Here is a 25,934-nt window from a genome sequence, read left to right on the forward strand (position 1 = left end):
CTTAGCCAAAGCTAACGCTTTAGTGTGGAGCAGCGAAGAGCTTTTATGGTTTGGTTTGGTTTTTAAGAGGCTAGAGATAGTAATCCACTCCCCATGGCTACTGGCGTCTTGACTGTATACCATCCAACAAATTCAAGGCAGGAGTTCTGATCCCGGCATTAAAAGAGCAACGACAAAAAAAACGGAAAGCAAACGGCAAAACAAAGGGAACGAAAGGAAACAAAAGGCTATAATTTCCAAAATTTAGTAAGTGTCCATCGGCTCTTTTTGGGTTTTTTTTTTTGCCAATACCATCAGAAAGAATAAATCCCAATCAGCTTGGAAATGATGTAGATCCAAAATGGAACCATCACATGCTGCCTTCGGTCTTCTCCATCCAAGCGTTATCTCCAGGGCTAAGTGGTGTCTGTAGAATCCAAGGGGCTGCATCATTAAAAGTCTACTAGAAATTTTTTTGCTGACAATCCAATTAACATACCAACTGCGTACAGGGAGCAGTGAGAGCTAAGGCAGCAAGCTTTCACAGCATTCTAGGTTCTAGTATTCCGAAGATACTCCACAGAGAGCTTCACCACATGTTGTAGAGTAAGATAGCTCCATCTGGCAGCAGGGATACATCCGAGCAAGGCCTTAATATTATCCAAGAAATGGAACCGTTACTTCTAGAACAGAGTAACTCCAATCTCGATGCTGGCCAAAGGAAATCTTCCATCTTAAAACCACCTTATTTCAAGTGTAGATATCCAACCAGCTGCAGAACACATCCTCTATGGATCCACAAGGTACCAGCCACTGGGATAGAAATCACTTCCGTTTCCAACCCAAAATAGGAAACATAGATAATTCCCAAAATTTTAAATCCATCTGGGGGCCCTAGAGAGGAGTTTGTGTTTCTCACCATATCAAATACAAAATACCTGCCTAGAGAAACCTTGGAACTTACCCATCAAGTCTCCGCTCATAACGTCCTTCCCGTGCATGAAGCGATGGTGGGGGGCCGTAAGTGGGCCCCCCACCACCTCCTCTGAACCCAGAAACCTCTCTACTACGAGATGCTATGGAAACTGTATCATCCAATCCCCGAGCAGCACTGGGAATGGTTCCTGGCTCATTATAATCCGTCCGTAGGTCTCTATCTCCCATTTTGTTGACAGAGTTGTGAGCTTTCTGCGCACTTTTGATGTCCACGAAATCCACAAACGCTGCCACGCCGCCCTCCGACCCCCTCTTGGGGAGGATTTTGACGCTTTCCACACGTCCATATCTGCAGGGAGAGCAAAGCAGAGCAGGGATGTTAGTGCTGCTGGGAAAAGACCTCCATTTCCTTCCATTTCCTTCCATTCCATTCCAATTCATTCCATCCCATCCCATTCATTCCATCCCATTCCATTCCATTCCAATTCATTCCATTCCATCCCATTCATTCCATCCCATTCCATCCCATTCATTCCATCCCATTCCATTCCAATTCATTCCATTTGATTCCATTCCATTTGATTCCATTCCATCCCATTCCATTCCAATTCAATTCAATTCAATTCAATTCAATTCAATTCAATTCGATTCGATTCGATTCGATTCGATTCGATTCGATTCAATTCAATTCAATTCAGTTCAGTTCAGTTCAATTCCATTCCATTCCATTCCAATTCATTCCATTCCATCCCATCCCATTGCATCCCATCCCCATTCCATTTCAATTCAATTCCATTCCATTCCAATTCATTCCATTTCATCCCATCCCATTCCATCCCATCCCATTCCATCCCATCCCATTCCATACCATTCCATTCCATCCCATCCCATTCCATTCCAATTCAATTCAATTCCATTCCATTCCAATTCATCCCATTCCATCCCATCCCATTCCATCCCATCCCATTCCATCCCATTCCAATTCAATTCATGTTGTGTCATTATTTCATTATTTATTTCATGATTAATTTCATTACTTCATCTTATTATTTTACTTCCTCGTTTCATGTCCTTATTTTCATTATTTCATTATTTCATTTCATTATTTCATTTCTTCCCCTCCCCCCCTCCCCCATTTATTTCATTTTTATTCATACATGTCACAAAGTCAACACCTCGACCTCCCCACGCTGCAGGAAGATCAGTCTCTGAGGTTGGAAGATGTCATTTCAAAACAAAACCAAAGGAGGAGGGGGGGAATAAAAAGGCCATTTAAACTTCCCCTCATTCCCGGTAAAACTCCTCTCTTTTGGTTTGCTTGCCACGAGATTGCCCTTTCTGTACCAACAGAGCCACGGCAGCCAAAGAAAGAGAAAGGTATTCACAATGAGAGCAGCCCCTCTCGTTTTTTCATCTGATGAGCAAGACATAATTAAACCAAAACTGTGTCACAACAAGTAAAAATAAAGACATCCCCACCGTTCCTTTTTCAGGGGAAATAAAACCCCAATAATGACCTTGACACAGCAATTCCACTACTCTGATCTATATTTAATCCATTCAGCACTCAAACAAGAGTCAGACCGTGCTGAGGAGCGCTCTGATCCTTGCTCCCGAGCCCATTTATTCACACCAGCCTTGCAGGATGCTTCAAGAGCTGTGGCTGAGCACGGGGTGCTGCTGGGGTTCGATTTCCCATCCCCTGCTGTGAGATTCAGGGGTTCGATTTCACGCCCCTGCCGCGGGATTCTGCAGCTTAGCTTCACACCCCCGCCCCGCCACCGGCAGGCTGAGGACAGCCCAGGGGAATGTGACACCACCCTGCTTAATGTATGTTAAATAATTGCAACACAGTCACTTAGGGAGGAGTCAACGTCTGCGTTTAAGAAAAGGAGAAATAAATACAAACAAGCATGTTTGTGCACCCAAGAAAACAGGGTGGGAAAATGGTTTTAAATAACCTGCATCAGCTGGCAGCAGAAAGGACAAAACGGGAAGTGTGAACACTGCACTGGTTGAAAACCACCAAGAGCTGCGTTTTGGGCGCTGGCTGCTCCCAGCCAGGAAGATTTTGAGCACTAATCCGTGAGAAAAAGAGGCAAAACCCCAGCACAAATAGTAATAAAACCCCAAACCCCAGCACTGCTCAGGAAGTATTTGTTAACTCATGAAGGAGGATTGCAAAGCGACACAGGCAGCACAGCACAGAGCAGATGCAGGGAGACCTTCAACACGAGAAGCTGTTTCCAGCTGTACACACCGGAGAATGGCACCAGGACTGCCTAGCTGCAGAGCAAACACTGTTAGAACCCACACCTGACTCTGCTTTTCAGACTCCTCAACATTTCATCACTACTGGATGACTAATCCTTGAACACCACCTGAAAACCTGCTCACTCCGCCCTGACCTACTACACTTTGTCCATGAGCTGCTTTGGACTGAGATCTCATTTCGCTCTGCTTCATACCCCACCCAACACACTGCCCTGTCCTTTAAGGAGTATCTTGCAAAGCATCTTTCACATCACAAAGCACCACAAAGGGGGTGTTAATCCTCCAGAGTTTCCTAACCCAAACTGGTTTGGGTTTTGGGTTTTTTTTTTGGTTGTTGTTCTAATTAAAAGTTGCCAAGGAGCAAACGATGACGAAAGGCACTGCAGGAAAGATGCTGCTTGAAGTTTGTGCTCTCCTGAAGCTATGGTTACCTGGCCTTGAAGGCAAGATGGAGAAAGAGCTGAGAAGTCAAGGGTATGGTTAATGAAACTGGTGTGAGGGAAAAAATGGCCTAATTGGATGTGGCAGATATAAAGAGAGCAGAAAGAGGAAAGGGAGAGGGGGGAAGGGAAAGAGGGAAGAGCCTATTTGAAAGAGAAAAAAAAGTTCATGTCATGGATGAACATTCCAAAGACTATGGTAAATAATTAGATATCCTCATTAGCATCCCCCTCTAGCACAAGTTTCAGTTCCCTACAGACAACAAAGAGAAGCTGTGACAGGCCAGAGCACTCCAACTCTCACATCCACTGAGCTCTGCTTCTCAAGCACAGAGTTACAGCAGAGGCAGCTTAGAGCAGAGCCTGGCCTTTCGCTCACTGTTTACACATTGTTTCTGCCAACACCAGCCTGTACTTTGTCTGCAGTCTTTAGGGGGGGAGGGAATTAAGTGCATCTTAGCACTACTCCAAACCCCTAACATCCCAGCTGACCTTCTGACTGAAGCCATCACAGCCTGTGTTGTATGAAGATAGGCTGTGAGGGGGTCCCCTCTCACCACCCTTACAAGTCTTTTATTGCCTAGTTCTGAGCTCTTCACACGTAGGTAGGTGTTAGTGGAACATACTCATGGACCTCAATTATTTTTCTCTCTCTACAGAAGATCCAGAATGTGTCAAAGTGTTCAAATATTGGAGCTAACACTGCCCAGGAAGCCCAGAAGGTACAGAATATTGACACTGCATTCCTTGGGTACCAACAAAGTCACCCAGCAGATGCACAGAGCTCCTGCAGCCAGAGCTGAACTGTCACACTGGGCACAGTGGAGATGAGCTGTCATGAATTCAAACATTAGTTCCTTTTTTCCCCCTAAATTAGAAATGGATGGGGGAAGATCCCACTGTATCCCACCACAGCCACAGTCCTAAATCACCCTGCTTGCAGACAGCACCATCCAGATCCATAAACCTCTGCCATGCTTTGGTGTCCTGCTCTGTCCCCTTGAGGAGCCCCGAGGATCATCTGTGACAATCCTCTTTGCTGCAAGCACAGGAGGCAGACAGGGGGGAGGAGAAAGGAAACAGAAAGAGGGGGATGAAAGGGAACAGAACGAGGAGGATGAAAGGAAACCGATGAGGAGAAGGCTGTGAGCATTGAGGGCCAGCTGCTGCGAGAGGAAGGCTTGCATTTTCCTTGCCCCAGTGCGGTGCTGTGGTTACACAGAGCCCCTCTCCCCCACAGTGCAGATTCCTCTGTCTGGTGAGCCGGCCCAGCCCCACCCGTTGGCATCTCTCCGAGCTGCTCCCGACTTGGCAGATGCTGCCGGGAGGAGGAGGAGGAGGACCGCAGCGAGGGGAGATCTGCAGTACTGCATCAGCAGCCAGCTTCGCTGCAGCAGAATACCTTACAAGATTGAAAAAAAACAACCAACAACTGGCTCCCTTCTGAAGGGCCGGGGGAGGAGAGGCGGGATAGCGCCGGAACAGCGCCGGGACAGCGCCGGGATAGCGCCGGGATAGCGCCAGGATAGCGCCGGGATAGCGCCGCGCTTGGGATCGCACAGCGAGGCAAGATGGAGGCGAACGCACTCCGCGGAGCAACCTTTGTGCAGAAGCTGAGGGCTGGGAAGAGAGGACAAAGGACAAGGGGAGGCATCGCCGAGACCTTTGGAAGCGTTGGCAGTGCAGTGCAGCTCCTCTCCAGCCCTGCCTCGCAGGGGCTCTACCTGGCCTCAGCCTTTTCCAAGAAGGGCCTCATTTCACAACCGCTGACGGGAAACAAAGAGCTCCTCCTCAGCTCCCGCTACGCAGACCCCAGCCAGAGCCAGGCTGCGCAGTGCCTCTTCCCCTCCGAGCCGTTAATCATTAGCTCCACATCCAGAGGCTGCTTTTTCGGAGCAGCGGAGACGAGGCCGTGTGAGAGCTGTTATGTCACTGTGCCCCTCCAGCAGGCACAGCACGGCCGCAGCACCAGGCTGTAAGCTCCAGCAGCCCTTGCCGAGGGAAAAGCCGCTCGGTAATCGCTGCTCCAACAAAGCCTCCCTAATCCAGCTTCCCAGACAAAGCAGAGGAATTCATAATTTAAGCATTATCGGGTTATTCACTGCAGATCAAAGCACCTCTATAATCATGCAGCTGAAATGTCCCTGGGCTCTTGGCATGGCCGCTCAGCATGTTCCTGTCGCTCTCCAACCCTTCCTCCTCCCCAGCTCTTCCTCCCGTGCGGGCAGACAGCGCAGCCAGGTTGGGAAACGCAGCCTCCGCCAAGGCGAGCCTGGGCTGGTTCCTCCTCCTCACCAAAAGTCATCCCTCACCCTGCAACCTTCCCTACACGGGGGTCCTGGCAGCCTCAGCACCACCGCAGTTCCATTTCTCATTAACCATTTCGGCTGGCTGCTCGCTCCGAGCGCTCCTTTTGCTGCACAGCCTCAGCTGTTCCCAAGCAAAAGCCTCTGAAACAAAGAACGGACTGGGAGAAAGCCAGGCAGAGAATGTGTAGCAGGCAACTGCAATCAGGCAGCTGCAGCATTTTGTAACCTGACTGGGATCTTTCCAGGATGCCATGCTAGTAAAAGGTAGGTTGAAATCGGGGAGATCTGCCTTTAAACATCAAACCTTGTTACTGCCTGCTGTCTCCTGCTGAGCTCCCCCCTGCCCGAGCTCATAAAGATCTCTTACACCCTCTTTAACCCTTTTCACCACTGCACAGTTCTGCAGCTCAGCTACCCCCCAGGCTCAAAAGCTTCCCCCTATTTTCCTTCCCAGGTGGCACAGTGGCAGGCTCCAGATAGTGCTGCAGGCAGGGCACAGTGCGAGAGCGAGGAGGAGGCAGGAGGGTTTGTGCTCGCTCCTGCACCGCTCATTACCAGCATGATTTGACAACATGTCCTGATGCAGCAGCAGCAGCAGCAGCAGCAGCAAGACACTGGAATATTTTGGATCCTCTCTGACCTCAGCCACCTGAAAAGCAGGGCTGTCTCAGTGCCAGGCTCAGCTCCTTCCTCCTCCTCCTCCTCCATTATATAAGGCAGGCAAGCCCCAGCCTGCTCTGTTCAGTGAAACGCTCGCACAGCTTGAAGCTCCTCTTGGCCAATCACATTCCTCTGGCTCTGCTGTTATTTCATAACAACATAATGTGACCTGAAATAATACTTCTCCAGATGTCTGCACCTCTTCTCCTTATTCTTAGCTTCAGACCAGTCCCCACAGCCCATGCTGGGGGCTGCTCCAGCCCTGATTTCCCCTGCACGAAGCAGATCTGCTCCAGCCAGATGGAAATGCAAGTCTGACACCAAAGCCTGAAGCTGCCAGGAAGCAGTTCCCATCACCAGCTCCACAGGGCTTCCCAACCAGGCTGACCAAGATCTGTGGAACCTCTGCTGACATCAGTTCTGGGGTCTTCTGCTGTCATGGACATTTGTTTCACAGTCTAAGCACTCAGTCCACCATTCACAGATTCACAGAATGGGTTGGGTTGGAAGGGACCTTAGAGATCATTCAGTTCCAACCCCCTGCCATGGGCAGGGACACCTCCCACCAGCCCAGGCTGCACAAGGCCTCATCCAACCTGGCCTTGAACACCTCCAGGGAAGGGGCAGCCACAGCTTCCCTGGGCAGCCTGTTCCAGTGTCCCCCCACCCTCATTCACCTACTTCCCATCCAAATCACAGGCACACTGACACAACAGAGGAGCAGCACTGTGGCCTCCTGTACTGTGGTCTGATTACCAAAATATCCTCCAAGGTGCACAGACTGCACTATGGGCTTTGGGTCCCACCACACACAGGGTACCTGGTGCACAGCAGTGAAACCAAAGACTGTAGTGAAGTGTGAGCAAGGTGAACATCACCCCAGGTAATCACAGAGTGTTAGAGGTTGGAAGGGACCTCTGGAGATCATCCAGGCCAAACCCCCCCGCCAGAGCAGAATCACCCAGGGCAGCTCACCCAGGGACACATCCAGCAGGGGTTGCAAAGGCTCCACAGAAGCAGACTCCACAACCTCTCTGGGCAGCCTGCTCCAGGCTCTGCCACCCTCACAGGGACAAAGTTTCTCCTCCTGGTCCCCTGGCACTTCCTCTGCTCCAGCTTGCCCCCAGTGCCCCTTGTGCTGTCCTTGGACTGCCCTGGGCAGAGCCTGGCTCCAGCCCTGCACATCTTCATCCCCAGCCATGAGGGCAGCCCTCAGGCTCCTCTGCTCCCAGCTCCAAGCCCCAGCTGCCTCAGCCTGGCCTCCCAGGAGATGTTCCACTGCCTGCAGCAGCTCTGTGCCTCTGGGCTGGACTCTCTCAAGCAGTTCCCTGAGGTCCCTCTTGAACTGAGTGGCCCAGAACTGGACACTGGAAAATAAACCAAGGTAACTGAGATGTGTCCTGAGAGACAATAAAGAGAATTCCAGACTCCTGGAAAACTTCATCTCAAATCAACTTTAAGGAGCCAGGGCAGCTGTTCCCCCACAAGCCACAGTGCCTTGGCTCTGCAGGGCTGCCACTCAACCCCACAGACTCTCTCAAGCCATCTCTCAAATGCTTCATGACAAATATGGCCAAGTCCACACAGCCACCAGCCCTGGCCAGCAGCTGAGCTGAAGGGAGGCCAAGAGCAATGTTTACTACGATGGCTCAGCACTGAGGGCACCAGAGCAGGCTCTGTGTGGAGCTAGACCACCAGGGCTCTCAGGACAGCAGACAGCCCTCATCTCGGCACACACACAGCAGCTGCAGCTGGCCAGCTGAGCTCTGCCTGCCCAGGGTGCTGGTGAATTCCTCTGAGTGTTTCTCTACTGGACACAGACACAGAGCCCTTTGAGGAGCACCACAGCCCCATGCTGTAGCACTCCCCCAAAGGCCTGCACTTCCCTCCTGTAAGTGACCAAACCCACTGGGATGAGGTTACCAGCACCAAGGCTGCCAGCAATGCATGGAGCACTTCCAGAAGTCCTCTCCAGAGAAGAGTCAATGGATGGTACTGGCTGTATGGCACTGGCTATGTGGCTCTGGCTGTGTGGTATTGTCTGTGTGGTACTGGCTGCGTGGCACTGGCTGTGTGGCATTGGCTGTGTGGCTCTGGCTGTGTGGCACTGGCTGTGTGGCAATGGCTGTGTGGCTCTGGCTGTGTGGCAATGGCTGTGTGGCATTGGCTGTGTGGCACTGGCTGTGTGGCTCTGGCTGTGTGGCACTGGCTGTGTGGCACTGGCTGTGTGGCTCTGGCTGTGTGGCACTGTTTGCCTTAACTGCAGCTGCCACAGTGTATTAGACATGGCTAAAAATAAGACAGCTGAACTCCCCTCCTTCTGCCTTCCTCAGCACACCACAGAGTCACTTAGGCTGGAACAGACCTTTAAGATCATCCAGTCCAACCATTAACCCAGCAGTGCCAGGGCACCACTAAACCATGACCCTCAGCACCACACACAAGGGCAGGGATCACTCCACTGCCCAGGGCAGCCTGAGCCACACCCTGCCAACCCAATCCATGCAGAAACTGATCCTTGTACCCAACCTAAACCTGCCCTGGCACATGAGGCCATTCCCTCTCATCCTGTCACTTGTTACTAGGCAGAGGAGCCCAACCCCCACCTGGCTCCAACCTCCTTGCAGGGAGTTGTAGAGAGCAAGGAGGTCTCTCCTCAGCCTCCTTTTCTGCAGGCTCAACACCCCCAGGTCCCTCAGCTGCTCCTCACCAGCCTGTTCTTCAGATCCTTCCCCAGCTTCCAAGGGTAGAATCTGGCACTTGGCCCCAGCCCATGGATCCAGCCTGGCCAGATGTCACTGCAGAGCTCTTTGCCCTCCCAGAGCAGCACTCCTGCCCAGCTTGGTGTCATCTGCAACCTGAGGGACCATCAATACCCTCAACCAGATCATTGATAAAGATGCTAAACAGAACTGGCCCCAGCACTGAGCCCTGGGGACCACCACTTGTGACCAGCCACCAAGTGGAGTCAGCTCCACTCCCCCACCACCCTGGGCCTGGCCAGCAGCCACTCTTATACCCAGCAGTGTCCTCCCACCCACACCAGGAGCAGCCAGCTTCCCCAGGAGGCTGCTGTGGGAAACTGTGTCAAACACCTTCCTAGAGCCCAGGCAGACAACATCCACAGCTTCTCCCTCAGCCACTAAGCAGGTCACCTTGTCACAGAAGGAGATCAGGTTAGTCAGGCAGGACCTGCCCTTCACAGCCCCATGCTGACTGGGCCTGATCGCCTGGTTGTCCTGCCTGTGCCACGTGGTGGCACACACGATGATCTGCTCCATGACCTCTCCTGGCACCAAGGGCACTTTGACAGCTCTGTCATTTCCCACATCCTCCTTCTGGCCCTTGCTGCAGGCTGGCATCACAGCTGCCATGTCCTGTCAGCTGGGACCTCCCCAGTGCCTCTGTACCCCCAGCTGGATCCCCCCTGGCCCCACAGCCCTGTGTGTGTCCCAGGGGTGCAGCAGATCACTGACCACTTCCCCTTGGGGTTATGTGCTTTCATTCCATGCCCTGTCCCTGCCATACAGCTCAGGAGTTGGGCACTCTGACAGGTGGTCTGACTGCTAAAGGCTGAGGCAGGGAAAGCACCAAGTCCCTCAGGCTTCTCCTCAGCCTGGGCCACTGCTGCCACATCCAGTAAAGGATGGAGAGTCCTTAGCCCTCCTTCTGGGCAAGGTGTTCACAGAAACATTTCTGGCAGTAAACACAGTGAGTTCCAGCTGGGCTCTGGTCCTTCTGGTTTCTCCCTCTGTAACCTCACAGAATCCTTGTAGGCCTCCCAAGAGCCCTGTCCCCCCTGAGGGAGGCTCCAGGAGAGCTGGGGAGGGTCTTTTGACAAGGGCTGGGAGTGCCAAGACAAGGGATGATGGCTTTGAGCTGGGAGAGGGGAGACTGAGACTGGAGATGAGGAAGAAATTATTTCCAGTGAGGCTGGGGAGACTCTGGCACAGGCTGCCCAGGGAGGCTGTGGCTGTGCCCTGCCTGGAGGTGTTGAAGGCCAGGCTGGATGAGGCCTTGAGCAACCTGGACTGGTTGGAGGCCTCTTTGCCCATGGCAGGGGGTTGGCACTGGATGATCTTTGAGGTCCCTTCCAACCCAACCCATTCTATCCATCTGTGACTCAAACCCCCATGGACACTCAGCCCTCTTGTCACCATCACCAAGCTCTGGTCAGTCACAGCACTCCCCAACAGGCAGGGTCCCTCCATCACCTCTCCTTCCCTGCCTTCCCATCTGAGGAGCCCAGAGCCATGCATGCAGCACTCCAGCTGTGAGTCATCCCTCCACATGTTCATGATGGCAACCACACCATCACTTTGCTGCTGCACTGCTGTGCCCCTGGGGCAGGCACTGCTGCACAGAAGTGGTGGCTTCTGTCACAGTCAGTGATGGTGAGCAGCTCTGGGTGCTCATGAGGAGGACAACTTGGCAGCCAGTGATATACCCACACAAGGTAAGGCTTTGCAAACCTTCACCTTCCCAAAGTCAGGCTGAAGAGAAGCTCCTTGTAGCACAAGGAGGTTTCCAAGCCACCCCAAGAGCAGACCTTGTGACAGCAGTGACTCAGAAACATGTCCTAATTACTGACCTACCCTCATTTTCTAGATTGCATTCTGAGATGCTTGCAAACCTAGTTAAGAGTGATCTTTGGTGGCTCTGTGGCCTTTCAGGGGAGAAAAACAATGTCCTTCAGGACATTCTCTGAAGCCTTCCTCCTGCCACCAAAGAGCTTCAGGGAAATGCCCAAATTCAGGAGCAGAAACCACCAAGCAGGTAACAGAGCTTGGGCAGATCATTGATGTGACTGAGGTGAGCCACAGAACCCCAGAATGGCTCAGGCTGGAAGGGCCCAGGGAGGTGGTGGAGTCCCCATCCCTGGAGGTGTTCAAGAGTGGATTGGATGTGGCACTTGGAGCCATGGTTTAGCCATGAGGTCTGTGTTGATAGGTTGGACTTTATGATCTTTGAGGTCTCATCCAGGCTTGGTGATACTGTGAGACTGTGACCCCAGAGATCAGCTCCTCCAACCTCCCTAGCATGGCCAGGGACACCTCTCAACCAGACTCAGCTGCTCAAGGCCTCATCCAGCCTGGCCTTAAACACCCCCAGGGAGGAGGCAGCCACAACCTCCCTGGGCAGCCTGTGACAGAGTCTCACCACCCTCAACTGAAGTTCTTCCTCAGCTCCACTCTAAACCTGCTCTCCCTCAGCTTCAAACCATCCCCCCTTGGCCTGTCTCCAAACACCTTCATGAAAAGTCCCCCTGCAGCCTTCCTGTGGGATCCCTTCAGCCCTGGACTGGGTTGTGCAGGGAGGTGTTTGAGGCCCCAGCCCTGGAGGTGTTTAAGGCCAGGCTGGATGAGGCTGTGGCCAGGCTGATCTAGTGTGGGGTGTCCCTGCCCACAGCAGGGGGGTTGGAACTGGCTGATCCTTGTGGTCCCTTCCAACCCTGGCTGATACTATGATACTTTAAGGTCCCCCCCAGAGCCTTCTCCAGGCTGAACAACTGCAGCTCTTTCAACCCATCCACAGAGCAGAGCCCTCACCACGATGGTCCTAACTCTCCCCTCCCAGCCCACCACCCAAACTCCTCAAACCCAGACCAGTATTAAAGACTTTGCAGCTCCTTTCAGCCTCTGCCTGGGAACCCCAGCTCCACCTCCAGCCAGCACGTGTTCCTGCCACGCACTGCCAACAGCCAGGGCTTTGTCTCCACTCCTAATCCCTCCCCCAGAGATGACAAAGTAGGAAATTAAAAAGCTAGCACAGGCACATTCCCCCACGCTGCTGCTGCTGCCTCTGCTGCCTCAGAGCAGCCTGCTCCACATGGCAGACAGTCCAGCAGATGACTCTCTGCTGACTTCTTGCTCTGCAGCTCAGCTCTGTTTTAAGACACAAAGTTAAGAGTGGTTCCTAATGCAGACACTTTATGGATGATCTTTATTGCAGAGTCACCGTTTGGGTACTGCTGGGGTATTAATGTGCAGATGGAGTGCTCAGGCAGCACCAGAGAGGGAAGCAACAGAACTCTGACAGCCGTTTGCTCATCTCATTAGCAACTACTTCTCCCAACAGTCAACACAGCAGGGAAGGTTTCTGCAGCCCCCACCCCCATCCCCCATGACAAAACACTTTGCCACAGATAAGCTGCTGGGTGAGAGAGGAGCAGAGCACACCAGGCTCCTTGAGCTGCAGGATCAGCCCCTCTGCAACACCCAGCAAGCTCCAGCAGCAGGTCCCAGCCACATCACAGTCTCACAGTATCACCAAGGTTGGAAGAGACCTCAAAGATCATCAAGTCCAACCTATCAACACAGACCCCATGACCAGACCATGGCACCAAGTGCCACATCCAATCCCCTCCTGAACACCTCCAGGGATGGGGACTCCACCACCTCCCTAGGCAGCACATCCCAATGACAAACGACTCGCTCAGTGATCCTCACCTCGAGTCTAAACCTCCCCTGGTGCAGCTTGAGACTGTGTCCTCTTGTTCTGGTGCTGGGTGCCTGGGAGAAGAGACCAACCCCATCCCAGCTACAACCACCTCTCAGGTAGTTGTAGAGGGCAATGAGGTCACCCCTGAGCCTCCTCTTCTCCAGGCTAAACAACCCCAGCTCCCTCAGCCTCTCCTCACAGGGCTGTGCTGAAGGCCTCTCCCCAGCCTTGTTGCCCTTCTCTGGACACCTTCAAGTGTTTCGATGTCCTTCTTAAATTGAGGGGCCCAGAACTGGACACAGGACTCAAGGTGCAGCCTAACCAATGCAGAGTACATCTTGGCCTGAGAGAGACAAGGCAGAGGGAGGTGAATCCAGCACGCTCCCAGCACCGGGACTGCACAAAGCTGTGAGAACTGAAACAGCCACAGCTTGCTCCTCAGCAACAGCTCTTTGCTGGGCTGCACTTCACAGCCTCGCCCAAGCCGCTGCCAGCCTCGCACCAGGCTGCCTGCAGGCAGGAGGGAGGCAAAGGGATCTGGAGGTGCTGGAAGGTGTCCAGAGCAGGGCCAGGAGGATGAGCAGAGGGCTGGAGCTGCTCTGCTGTGAGCACAGACTGAAGGAGTTGGGGATGTTCAGTCTGCAGAAGAGAAGGCTCTGAGGTGACCTGATTGTGGCCTTCCAGGATCTGCAGGGGGCTCCAGGAAGGCTGGGGAGGGACTGCTCAGGATCTCAGGCAGTGATAGGACTAGGGGGAATGGAATGAAGCTGGGGGTGGGGAGATTGAGGCTGGAGGGGAGGAGGAAGTTCTTCCCCATGAGAGTGGTGAAGCCCTGGACTGGGTTGTGCAGGGAGGTGGTCGAGGCCCCAGCCCTGGAGGTGTTTAAGGCCAGGCTGGCTGAGGCTGTGGCCAGGCTGCTCTAGTGTGGGGTGTCCCTGCCCATGGCAGGGGGGTTGGAACTGGCTGATCCTTGTGGTCCCTTCCAACCCTGACTGATACTGTGATACTATGAAGCCAAGGCATCGCCGCAGCCCTCTGGAGCCGCAGCTGCGCGAATCCAGCCGAGCAACCCAAGGGTCTCAGCCCTGCGGCACCTCAGCCGGCCGGGAAGCGGCCGGGAGCTGCGTCAGCGCGGAAGCTCTCCCGGCTGTCACTTCTGCAGGCCCGAGGCAAGCAGCCCGCAGCGGGGCACAGGCATGATTAAAGCAGAGAGCCAGGCAAGAGGCTTTGTGAGCAGCAGTAATGAAGACTCATTTCTTATGGATGGGAGTCTTGAGGTTGAATTCTCCGGCGTCCAATAACTGCTGGTTCCCACTGCAGCTTTTCCCACGGTCAGGAACACCTCTCTCCCATGTGGATTCTTTAATGTCTAATAAGGATTGTGCTCCTGCTGCAGCTTTTCTCTCCATGGGGCCACTAATCAGGTCTCTCTCTCCTCTATTAAGCCCTGCTTGTTTTCACCAAACTCAAAGGAGCCTTGGATCTCTGCGACTGCCAGCAGCCCCCTCGCTCTCAAGTTCAGCTGAAACAGGCTAAGGGGTTCAGCGTTGATCAGGGCAAGCAGAGAAGCATGGCAACAGCACCTCCAGACTGCTCTCCCAGCAGCAGGAAAATTGCAACTGGTTGTAGAAGCCTGGACAGAAATGGGTAGGAACTCTGCAGGTTTGGCTGTGCTGTATCCAGCAGGACGCTGCGACTCCTGCAGCAGCCCAGGCAGAGGGTGCTGTCACCTTACCACAGGCCAGACTCAGCCCTTCAAGTCCATCTCCAAGGCATTTCTGTGTCCACCTTAAAGCACAATCTGCAGACTTGCTTCAAAACCACCAGTGGGGATGGCAAATGGCAGCCTGGGCTGCATCCAGAGCAGCGTGGCCAACAGGTCAAGAGAGAGGATCTGCCGCTCTGCTCTGCTGAGACCTCAGCTCCAGTGCTGTGTCCAGCCCCCAACACAAGTGGCATGGACCTGATGGAGAGGGGCCAGAGGAGGCCACCAAGATGATCAGAGGACTGAAGCACCTTGGGGCTGTTCAGCCTGGAAAAGAGAAGCCTCCAGGGAGACCTTAGAGCAGCATTTCAATATCTGAAGGGGACCTCCAGGAAGGCTGGGGAGGGACTGTTCAGAAGAGGCTGTGGGGATAGGACCAGGGCCAATGGCTTGAAACTGGAGCAGGGCAGATTTAGGTTGGACATCAGGAGGAAATTCTTCACAAGAAAGGTGGTACAATACTGGATCAGGTTGCCCAGGGATGTGGTTGAGGCTCCATCCCTGAAGACACTCAAGATCAGACTGGATGTGGCCCTGGGCAGCCTGCTGTAGTTGGAGATGTCCCTGCTGAGTGCAGGGGGGTTGCACAAGATGACCTTTGAGGGTCCCTTCCATCCCAATGCAATCTGTGAAGCTGTGACAGGCTGCATTAAATGTCTTCTGGCAGGGCTGACTTGGGGGCTTGGCTGGATTCACTCCTAAGGAGATGCTGATCCAACTGTAGGGGAATCTCTTGATTAATGAAGTTCTTCATTCTCTCCCAGAAGGCCAATTCCCCATCTCAGTTCTGCGTCTCCAAGCCCTGCTTTGCATACATTCAGCAGCAGATGGAAGGAAAATGCAGAGTCATAACATTATGGTCTCCCTGCCATGCTGCAGAGTACTTCAAATATGGAGCATCTTAAGCCTTCCAAAGTCTTGCTGCTGCTCACTGCTTCACCCTCCTGCAGTCAAACACAAACTTTACAACCTCTTCTCCAAGGCTCTGTATCTTTTCCAGGAAGTGGTGTTTCAGAAGGAAACAAAGTTTACCTGCCTGAAGTCTCCCAAACCATCCCCAGTGAAGTGATTGCTCTTCTTCCTCAAGCCACAAATCAGTTTGAACAAGTGGCCACCTCCAAGTGCTGGTGTCCCCACTGTAAGGAGATGGAACTGTTGGAGTGAGTCCAGAGGAGGTCCACAAGGATGATCCAAGGGCTGGAGCACTTCCACTCTGAGGACAGGCTGAGGAGCTGGGTGTTGTCCAGCCTGCAGAAGACTCTGGGATGACCACAGAGCTGCCTTCCAAAGACCTGAAGGGATCCCACAGGAAGGCTGCAGAGGGGTTTTTCGTAAGGGTTTAGACTGGAGCTGAGGAAGAAGTTCTTCAGTACAAGGGTGGTGAGACCCTGGAAGAGGTTGTTCAAGGAGGCAGTGGATGGCTCCTCTCTGGAGGTGTTCAAGGCCAGGTTGGATGAGGCCTAGAGCAGCTGAGTCTAGTTGAGAGGTTTCCCTGCCCACAGCAGGGGGTTGGGGTAGATGATCCCTGAGGTCCCTTCCAGCCTGAGCCATTCTAGGATTCTACCAACTGATGAATTAGTCTCTGACAGAAAGCAGCCAGATCCAAGGACTCACAGTGAAGGCACCAACCCCAGAATCTCACCCACTCCTGGAAGGTTATGAACCTGAAGCTGCAGCCCCATCAGGCTGCAGCAGAGCCAGTTCCCAGGCAGCCCAGACCCCTGCAGCCCAGCCTGCCGCACTGCCGCGGTGCTGCCGCCCCAGCCCTCACCCAGACACAGGTGTGCAGCCCTTGGCTGGTGACTCACAGCTGCCATCACCTCGGAGAAAGTGCTGGTTCCTGTGACTAAGCCAAGGGGCAGCACGAGCCAGGTGTCAGCCCCGGGAAGCTGCTGTGCCCTGCTGGCACACACCGGGCTGGGCACACACCGGGCTGGGCACACACCGGGCTGTGCTGTCTGCAGGCACCGCCTGCGCCCCAGGCGCTTTCTGCACCGGTGACAGCCTCACACTTCCCACAGCTGGGCTCCTCACCAGCCAGATTTTAATGCCTTCTCTTTTTTTTTTGTTCTTTCTTTCTGATGCAACTCCAAGGCCAGGTTTTGCAAAGCCAGGCTGCAAGCAGCCCAGCGCCAGCAGCCCAGCGCCAGCTTCAGCGCAGCCACAGGTGAGGTTTCTCGTCTTGGCTTTAGGAGCTGAGCTGACAGAGCTCTCTCCACACCAAAGGGTTCAACAGACCCTTATCTCGAGGTGTGTGGGTGCTACCAAACCAACAGGGCTCCTCCTGAGGTTCAAGGCCAGAGCAAGATAGAGCAGAGCACCCACAACACAACCAGGGACAGCACCATCAGCACCAGGAAGGCTGCTGCCTGCTTTTACCCCACTCCAGCGACCAGCTCCACCTGCAAACCTTTGCTTTCAAACACGAGCTCGGCAGGAGCAGGACTGCCAGCACAAGCCAGGGGCTGTCATCTCTGAATGGATGGGGAGGAAGAGATGCTTCCTGAGCTCAGCTGCTGCCAAAACCCAGCAAATCTCACTGAAGCCACAACCAGCGTATCAGCTACGCCATCAGCGCTGCAGCCGTTGTCGTTTTTCACACGTGGCAGAGCTGCTCTTCTGCTCAAGGCTCCCAACAAGCTGTTGCAGAGTCAAGAAGAAGACCCGAAGGTTTCTTTAGCCGGTGATTACAAGGAGGTTACTGTGCTCCTTAGCTGCCTCAGATGGGTAGTGAGCTGGCTGCCCAAGCCAAGCACAGATCCCCTGGAATGAAATCGGCTGTTGATGAGGTACACAAGGGAGACACTTATCCATCCTGGCCTTTTGTTCTCCACACAGTTCGGATGCTAATGAGGCCGGAAGACTTTTTTTCCCCCCTCCAAAGAGGACTACTTTCAACATGCAACTTGGCAATTTCGTCTTCTCCTGTTGCCCCATTAACTCTTGCAGGTCACTGCCAGCTGCCACAGGGAGCCTAAAGAGTGGCCATTTAAACCAGGCTCTGTGTGCTTTTTGGCAGCCATCGCCCTTAGTGAGGCTGGGAGGTGCTCACACCAACAGCAAGAGCAGATGGGCCCAGCTCGGTCCTTTGTGCTGAGTGGGAGCAACCTGCAACCTGCAGCAGGGATGGCAAAGGACTCTCAGTGGACAGGAAACACCAGCAGCTCGGGTTGGTACCTGGAGAACAACTGGAGCTGACTTGCCACTTGCTAAATAAAAATCACTTATGCTCTGGCAGGCTTTTTAAAGAGCTAAGAGAGCATTTCCAACCCAGCTTTGACCACCTTGGGTTTGAAACCACCTCTGATGTCCCACCACATCAGGAATAACGACACTGGAGCAGGCTGCCCAGGGGGGTTGTGGAGTCTCCCTCCCTGGAGATATTCAAGACCTGCCTGGGTGTGTTCCTGTGTGAGCTGCTCTAGGTGATCCTGCTCTGGCAGGGGGGTTGGACTGGATGAGCTTTGAAAGCCCTTTCCAGCCCCTGACACTCTGTGATAACAAAAGCCAGGCAAAGCTCTTCTGTTTGGCTGCCCAGGAGGAACACCCCCACACCTCTAGCACTGCCTCCACTGCAGAGAGCCACCAGTGCCCAGCAGACAGCAGTGCAGATCACCTGTGCATGCTCCTTCAGGAGACGTTTGAACTCATCTGGCTTTTCAGTGCTGAGGTGAGAGCCCACTCAGGGCATTATCAAACATGGGCTGGAGCTCCTCTCCTATGGAGACAGACTGAGAGCTGGGGTTGTGCAGCCTGGAGAGGAGAAGGCTCCCAGGAGACCTCATTGTGGCCTTCCAGGATCTGCAGGGGGCTGCACGAAAGCTGGGGAGGGACTTTTGAGGGTGTCAGGGAGTGATAGGACTGGGGGGGATGGAGCAAAACTAGAAGTGGGGAGATTGAGATTGGCTGTGAGGAAGAAGTTGTTGCCCATGAGGGTGGTGAGAGCCTGGCACAGGTTGCCGAGGGAAGCCTCATTCCTGGAAGGTTTTAATGCCAGGCTGGAGGTGGCTCTGCTGTAGCGTGGGGTGTCCCTGCCCAGGGCAGGAGGGTTGGAACTGGATTATCCTTAAGGTCTCTTCCAACCCTGCGATGCTCAGCTCTGGGAGCTCATGCTGCAGATGGGAGTGTGCTTTAAGAAAAACAAAAAGAAAGAAAGAAAGACAGGAAAAAAAAGACAAGGTGCTTTCAGTTTTGTTAACTAAAAAGAGGAAGAGAAAGGAAGCAAAGGGAAAAAAGCAAAGCTGCCTTTCACTGCCCCAAGTGTGTTAATGACTCTGTAAAGATTGACACACTCTGCTCTTCTCCCAGTAATAACTTGAATGGGAAATCCCTGTCCCTTTCACATCCCCCGCCCCTGCTGCCTTCTCACCCAGGTCCCCATGAAGGTTTGGACCTGGGAGAGGACAGGAACACAGCAGCAAGAGTGGTACAGAGCCAGCCCCGCAGCACCGCACACTGCCACGGAGCCCAGCCCCAGAAGGATGTTGTTGCAACCTAATTCTGGGACATTGCCTTCATGTTCACTCTGTCCTGCTAAGAGATCAGATTGCAGCTGGCCCCAGAAGACATCCTGGGCTGTTTGTGAAAGGTCTGCAGCACTGTTTATTGTTTTAGTGAAGGATGTTATCTTCACACGGCAGGATCTGAGATTGCAGAGGACAACTGCAGAGCATGCACAGGTTAAACAGTAACTATGGAAATGCAGAGACCAAAGCACTTGCTGTGCTCTAACCACCGCACAGAAGTCTTCATCTCATCCAGGCTGTTCAGTCTGGAGAAGAGGAGGCTCTGGGGAGACCTCAGAGCAGCCTTTCTGTAACTGAAAGGGGCTCTAGGAGAGCTGGGGAGGGACTTTGGACAAGGGCTTGGAGCGCCAGGATGAGGAACAATGGCTTTGAGCGGGGAGAGGGGAGACTGAGACTGGAGATGAGGAAGAGATTCTTGAGAGTGAGGGTGGGGAGACACTGGAACAGGCTGCCCAGAGAGGCTGTGGCTGTCCCCTCGCTGCAGGTGTTCAAGGCCAGGCTGGATGAGGCCTTGAGCAACCTGGGCTGGTGGGAGGTGTCCCTGCCCATGGCAGGGGGGTGGAACTTTAAGGTCCCTTCCAATCTAAGCCACTCTATGAATCTCAGTATGCTGCTGCAGAACAGCACTGGAGATGCTTCTTGAGGCTCAAGGAGACCAGAGCTGCCCTCACTTCCCAGGCAGTCAGAAAGGAGAACCCTCCTGTGCTGCCCCAGCGTCCAGGCACCAGGTGGGGAGCACCACTGGCCTGGCAGCTTGGGCAGCCAAACCGAGCAGCTTTTGTCTGATCTCCATTAACTGCTGGGAGTCTACAGAACACTGGAGAGGCTCCTGCACAGGCAAGCCACAGGGCTGGTTGTACTCTGTGAATTTCCATCTTCAGGCTCATGTTCCTCCCACGAGGTTTCTAAATCAGCATGCCGAAGATGCAGCTAAACTCCCAATCTTATTATGGGGAGTAATCATATTTTCTACTTGATTCCTCAGTTCATTGTTTAGGAATGTTTGCCCTTGCAAGTCTTTGGTTTCAGGGTGTTCTCAGGCCTCAGCAAGTTCCCTGGCTTTAATGAAAAACACAGGCAAAATGTCTCCTGAGTGCTGCTTTTTGGTAGCTGCCAAAAGCAGAAGGCATCCACCCCCCTCCCATCCTCCTCGCCAGCAGCTCTCCCAAAACCTTCAGCACTCCAAAAGCAGCCCCAGAAGGGTGAACCTCACTTTTAACACCCTCAGACGACTTGGGTTTGCTCTTCAGTATCTCTCAGGAGCACCTTCATGTGCAGGAGGCATATTCTCCTCCTCTTCCTAGGCTGACAACAGTGTGACACCACTGCAGCACAGGCCAGGCAGCAGTTGTGTCATCACCTCATGAAAACAGAACTCCTGAGGAGCTCCAGGTTCCTCCTGACTCATCCAGCTCAGCCCAAACCTGCAACCTGCCTTCTCCTCAGCTGGAGAGTTCCTTCCAGCAGAGCCAGAGAGGTGAGTCTACCACTTCACTGAGCTCTGGTGAGACCTCACCTGGAGCACTGTGCACAGGTCTGGAGCCCTCAATATAGGAAGGAGATGGACCTGGTGGAGAGGGTCCAGAGGAGGGCCACAAAAATGATCAGGGGATTGGAGCAGCTCTGCTATGAGAACAGGCTGAGGGAGCTGGGGGTGTTCAGCCTTGAGAGGAGGAGGCTCCAGGGAGACCTGATAGCAGCCCTGGGCAGCCTGGTCTAGTTGGAGATGTCCCTGCTGCCTGCTGGGGGTCAGACTGGATGACCTTGCAGGACCATTCTATGATTCTGTGGAAAGCCAGCTAGCATCTCAGTGAAGATAAGGACCTAATTTTGGACACACCTTAAGACAGCAACAAGGTCATCTGCTGGAAGACTTGGCACAGCCTCCTGCCCTAGGAAAAGCAAGGAGGGAAAAAAATAGCACCCAAGGCAGGCTATCACAACGGGTTTCAGCCTTTCCCTCTGCCCTGCTCTAAAGTGATGAATGGATTCAGTATCTCTGTAAGCCTCACAAGGACTGGTAAGCTCACATGCAAGCCTGCACTGTGGCAGCCTGCAAGAAAGGGCTCTGGGATTACTTTATCCTCGTACCAAAGGAATTTAGAGGAAGGACAAGAAACAGCAAAAGGCAACGGCGCCTTGGAGCGGCTCAGCAACAACAGAAGCTGCTCTCATCAAATCACAAACACACACACAGCCAGGACCTTTGAGGGAACTTCAGAGAAGAAACAATGCCAGAAAGGGCTCAGCAGATGACAGAATTCTGTAACCAAGTGACACCAACTGTCTAAGACAGCTCAGCCTGTAAAAACACTTAATAGCAGCTTAGTCCCAGGCTCCAGCTCTTCATGGCTCTTCGTTAAGTTTCTCTGAAACAATTACACAGACACTTCCCCAGCCAGGGTGGCATCAGCCAGCTGCCACCTCCAGTGCACACCAAGAGCAGAACCCCGAGCAGCCAGAGGATTCCTGGATCTCCAAGTGCTGAGGAGCTGTCCTCTGCATGACTCAGTCTCAGGGGATGAAGTAGGTGGCTGCTCGCTGTAGGCGCCGCTCGGTGACATCCCCGTACAGCACCCAGGTGCTGCCTTAGGGTGCTCAGTGAACTGCTCTTAGGAATGGTGTCATTAAAGGAGACCTGGCAGAAAGCACAGACCAGAGCCACCACCAGAACCAGCACCACCACCTACCCCAATTAAGGCACCCAACGATGAACCCACAGCCAGCGTCAGGCTGACTTTCGCTAGGCTCCGACCGAGGCTCCCGAGGGCAGGACTCGCCTCCTGCCTTCCACACCATTCCCTCCCTTCTGATTCTGGGCAATTAATGTAATCCCCTTGCCCTAATCCCCCAACCAGCTGTCCTCCCATCATCTTCCTGGGGTCTGTATGCTGCAAAACTCAGATTACCTCACTGGAGGTATTTGTACAACCCAGTCCTGCTGCTGCCCAATACTCTGCGCACTGCTTCAGCCAAGCAGGGGCACAAATGTCACCTCAGCCTTCCCCCTGGAGGTTCTGAGCTGAAGAGGCTGCTGCCCAGTGCAGGAGAAGCCCATCACTTGGAAATGAGAGGAACCATACTGTACCACACTGTAGCCTTGCCTCTGCCTTTCCCTACAATCAAAACCCATCTGGGTAGAGATCTCCCTGTGCAGAACAGACTCAAGCACAACCACCCTCAGTGGTACTCCCTGTCTGCATCCTCTGCCATCCCCAGAACTACTGCTTGGTTACAGGCACTAAAAGCCTAGGAACAGGTTGGAGACTTACAAAACCAGCAGCATGGTTACTTCCAGCCTGAGCCTGCCCCTGCAGAAAGGAACCACAAGACCTGCCCACATCCAGCATGGAAAAAGGCATAGAAATGGAGGTATCCCTTCAGCCCACACAGCCCCAGAGGCTCTTCTCCTTGGGGCTCAAGGCCACTACCTCAGCAGCAATTTCACTGCTCTCACAGCTTCACAGATTGCATTGGGTTGGAAGGGACCCTCAAAGGTCATCCTGTGCAGCCCTCCTGAACTCAGCAGGGACATCTCCAACTACAGCAGGCTGCCCAGGGACACAGAGTCTGATCTTGAACGTCTCTAGGGATGGAGCCTCAACCACCTCCCAGGGCAGCCTGTTCCAGTGTCTCACCACCCTCCCTGTGCAGAGCTTCCTCCTGATGTCCAACCTGAATCTGCCCTGCTCCAGTTTCAAACCATTGCCCTCATCCTCTCAGGCCCAGCCCTTCTGAACAGTCCCTCCTCAGCCTTCCTGTAGGTCCCCTTCAGATACCAAAATGCAGCTCTGAGGTCTCCCTGGAGCCTTCTCTCTCACACACACAACCTGCAGATCTTACCAAACCCCCTCTGCTCCACCACAGTCCACAGGGACACCATCCAGAGCAGAAAGCAGAGAGATTTTACTCTCCCAGGCTGAACTCCTACTCCCAGCCATGAAGGCAGAACATTTTCTGGGGCCCTGACCAAGTGTTTTCTAGAAGCTCCTAAAAGCAAACCCTCCCTTGCTGGCATGCCAGGGGCAGTTTTGTTCAGGACACAAAGCAGGTGGTTTCCTACACCTCCCCTCACAGAGATGGGCACCAGGTGAAGCCAGACAAAGCCTCCTTCCCAGTCAACAGCCATTTGTCTCCTCCAAGACAGCTCTGAGCTGCAACTCCATTCCAGTCTGCTTTAAAGGAGCACTTTGTTCCCTGGAACCCAGAGCTCCTCCTGGAGTGGGCTGCTGCTCCAAATGTCTGCCCCAGAGTGGGAGATGGCATAGCAGAGTCACATGGCTCGTGGTTAAGAGCCTTTTACTCCTCTTTGCCCTTTAGAAACCCCAAGAAATCAGACAAAGCCACATTCCCTCAGATAAGTGGAAGAAAACACAGAAGGGGGAGGGGGGGCTTCAAAGATGGAAGGCCAGCACTTGTGCTGGGGACAACTGTTACTATATTTAGTCACCTTGCTCTGCAAGCTGCTGAGCATCTGTTTCAATGCTGGTGAATGACTTCCCCCCCCCCCCCAGCTAGTCAAGGCAGCATTAATTAGGTGAACCCAAATGATTGCTACCACCACTTCCCCCAGCCCTGAGCTCTCATCTCCCACATCCTAGCACAGATTCCCCCACCCCTTATCCCATCCTAACAGCAGACCTCCAAGCCTGGGCAAAGGCTTGCTTGGGTATCTGGGAATGCCTTAAGAACTCAGTGAGAAGGAACCATGGCACATTAGGGAGGAGGTTTTAAGAAGGGAGTATCTGAACAGAAGCACAGAAAGCCCCAAAATCATTAAAGTCATTAAAATCATAGAATCACAGAGCTGTCAGGGCTGGAAGGGAGCTCAAGGCTCAGCCAGCTCCAACCCCCTGCCATGGGCAGGGACACCTCACACCACAGCAGGTTGCTCACAGCCACCTCCAGCCTGGCTGCAAACACCTCCAGGCAGGAGGCTTCCACCACCTCCCTGGGCAACCTCTGCCAGGCTCTCACCACCCTCCTGGGGAACAACTTCTTCCTAAACATCCAATCTCAATCTCCCCACTTCTAGTTCTGCTCCATCCCCCCCAGTCCTATCCCTCCCTGACACCCTCAAAAATCCCTCCCCAGCTTTCTTGCAGCCCCCTGCAGATCCTGGAAGGCCACAATGAGGTCACCTCGGAGCCTTCTCCTCTCCAGCCTGCACAACCCCAACTCCCTCAGTCTGTCCTCACAGCAGAGCAGCTCCAGCCCTCTGCTCATCCTTGTGGCCCTTCTCTGGACATGCTCCAGCACCTCCAGATCCTTCTTGTAACAGGGGCTCCAGATCTGCAGATAAAAACCATTCTTTTTACAACCCTCTTTAGTATCAAGACAACAAAGAGTTTCGAGGGGGGGGGGGGGAGGGGAGAAACAGCACTGTTCCCAGAAGCTTCTTGAGCCCTGCTTCAACATTCTCTCATTTGCCAGAAGAATTTGTAAGCTGCAAGTTTTACTCCAATTCACACCAAACAAAACCTACCAGGGGTGTAAAAACCCAAGAATAAAAAGGCACTTTCTTCAAGATGCCTTTCAGCTGATTCCAGCTCTTCAAAGAATCACTTGTGAGCCTGCAAGCCCAAGCCAGGTTCCCACAGCAGCTGGTTAATGGAAAAGGGGGGGAGGGCAAGAAAAAAGCAGCAGCCCCCCTCACACCCACTGTGCCCCTCGGGGGTTAAGTTGTAAGAGTGTTCCTTGAATTTTTGCTTCTTTAGAAACCAAGTGGTTGTGTTTGCCAGAGCTGCCCCCTCCCCCCATCCCCAGCAGAGGCTGTGCAACAGGGAGACCCTCTGGGTACCGGATTCCCGATGGAAATGATTCCATTTCCCAAGCATGGGGGCGAAAACAAACACTGCCCAGGGCTGCAATGAAGCGGCAGGGGTGACACCACCCCTGGCTGGAACCCTGGGTGAGAGACTTCGGGTGGTATTTCCCCCAACTCTCCCTCCTGCTGCCGCGGCTCAGCCTCTCCCAGGCTCTTCACCCTCTTCTCAGGCTGGGGGAGGGGTGGGAACTGGGTTTTGCCAAGCCCAGCTCCATCTGCAAAGACTTTCCCTCCCAACTCAACTGGCCTTTCCAAGGAGGGAGCCTTCCACAGCTCACCTTCCCTGTGGCTCTGGCCACCACCGCGGCCTTCCCCATGGGTAACAGCACCACACCACGCAGCCCTTGCGCGGCGTGTCCCTTCCCCCCAGGCGAGGAGCAGCAGCATACAAAGGAAGCCTGGCTCCATTGTCCACCTACAGCACCTATGCACGGAGCCTGAAACCCAGCTCAGCCCCTTCACCCCTCCTAGAAGCAAAGATTCCGCCGCCTCCATTCCTAAAGGGGCTGTGGGGCCAGCGTGTCCCCTCCCCAGGGGCCAGCAGTCCCTTGCCACCCACAGCCCAGGTGTGCGATCAGCCTCCCCCCAACACTCACACCCCGCTGAAAACCAGGGGAGGGAGGAGGGGAGTTTGCTGGGCTGCAAATCTCCTCCCCGAAGCCCTCACCGAAGTAAAAACAACCAAAAAAAAAAATAAAAGGAGGATAATTAACAATTCAGCGCCTGCCATTTTTTCCCATCCATCTCCAAGCAACAGCACCATAGCAACTTTTATTT

General features: G+C 53.6%; 1 protein-coding gene across 3 annotated transcripts in view; it reads right to left on the reverse strand.

Moving 5' to 3' along the window:
- The window catches only part of SPEN (spen family transcriptional repressor), a 93,601-nt gene that overhangs the window by 65,067 nt on the left and 2,600 nt on the right, over positions 1-25,934 (reverse strand). For all 3 annotated transcript variants that reach the window (XM_068162748.1, XM_068162747.1, XM_068162746.1), the window contains exon 2: positions 944-1,264. In XM_068162748.1, the coding sequence (XP_068018849.1) occupies positions 944-1,264 (321 nt within the window). The remainder of the gene's footprint in view (positions 1-943; positions 1,265-25,934) is intronic.

This window comes from Melanerpes formicivorus, unplaced genomic scaffold, assembly GCF_026170545.1.
Source record: "Melanerpes formicivorus ecotype bairdi unplaced genomic scaffold, bMelFor1.0.p_v2 SCAF_67, whole genome shotgun sequence".
NCBI lineage: Eukaryota > Metazoa > Chordata > Aves > Piciformes > Picidae > Melanerpes > Melanerpes formicivorus.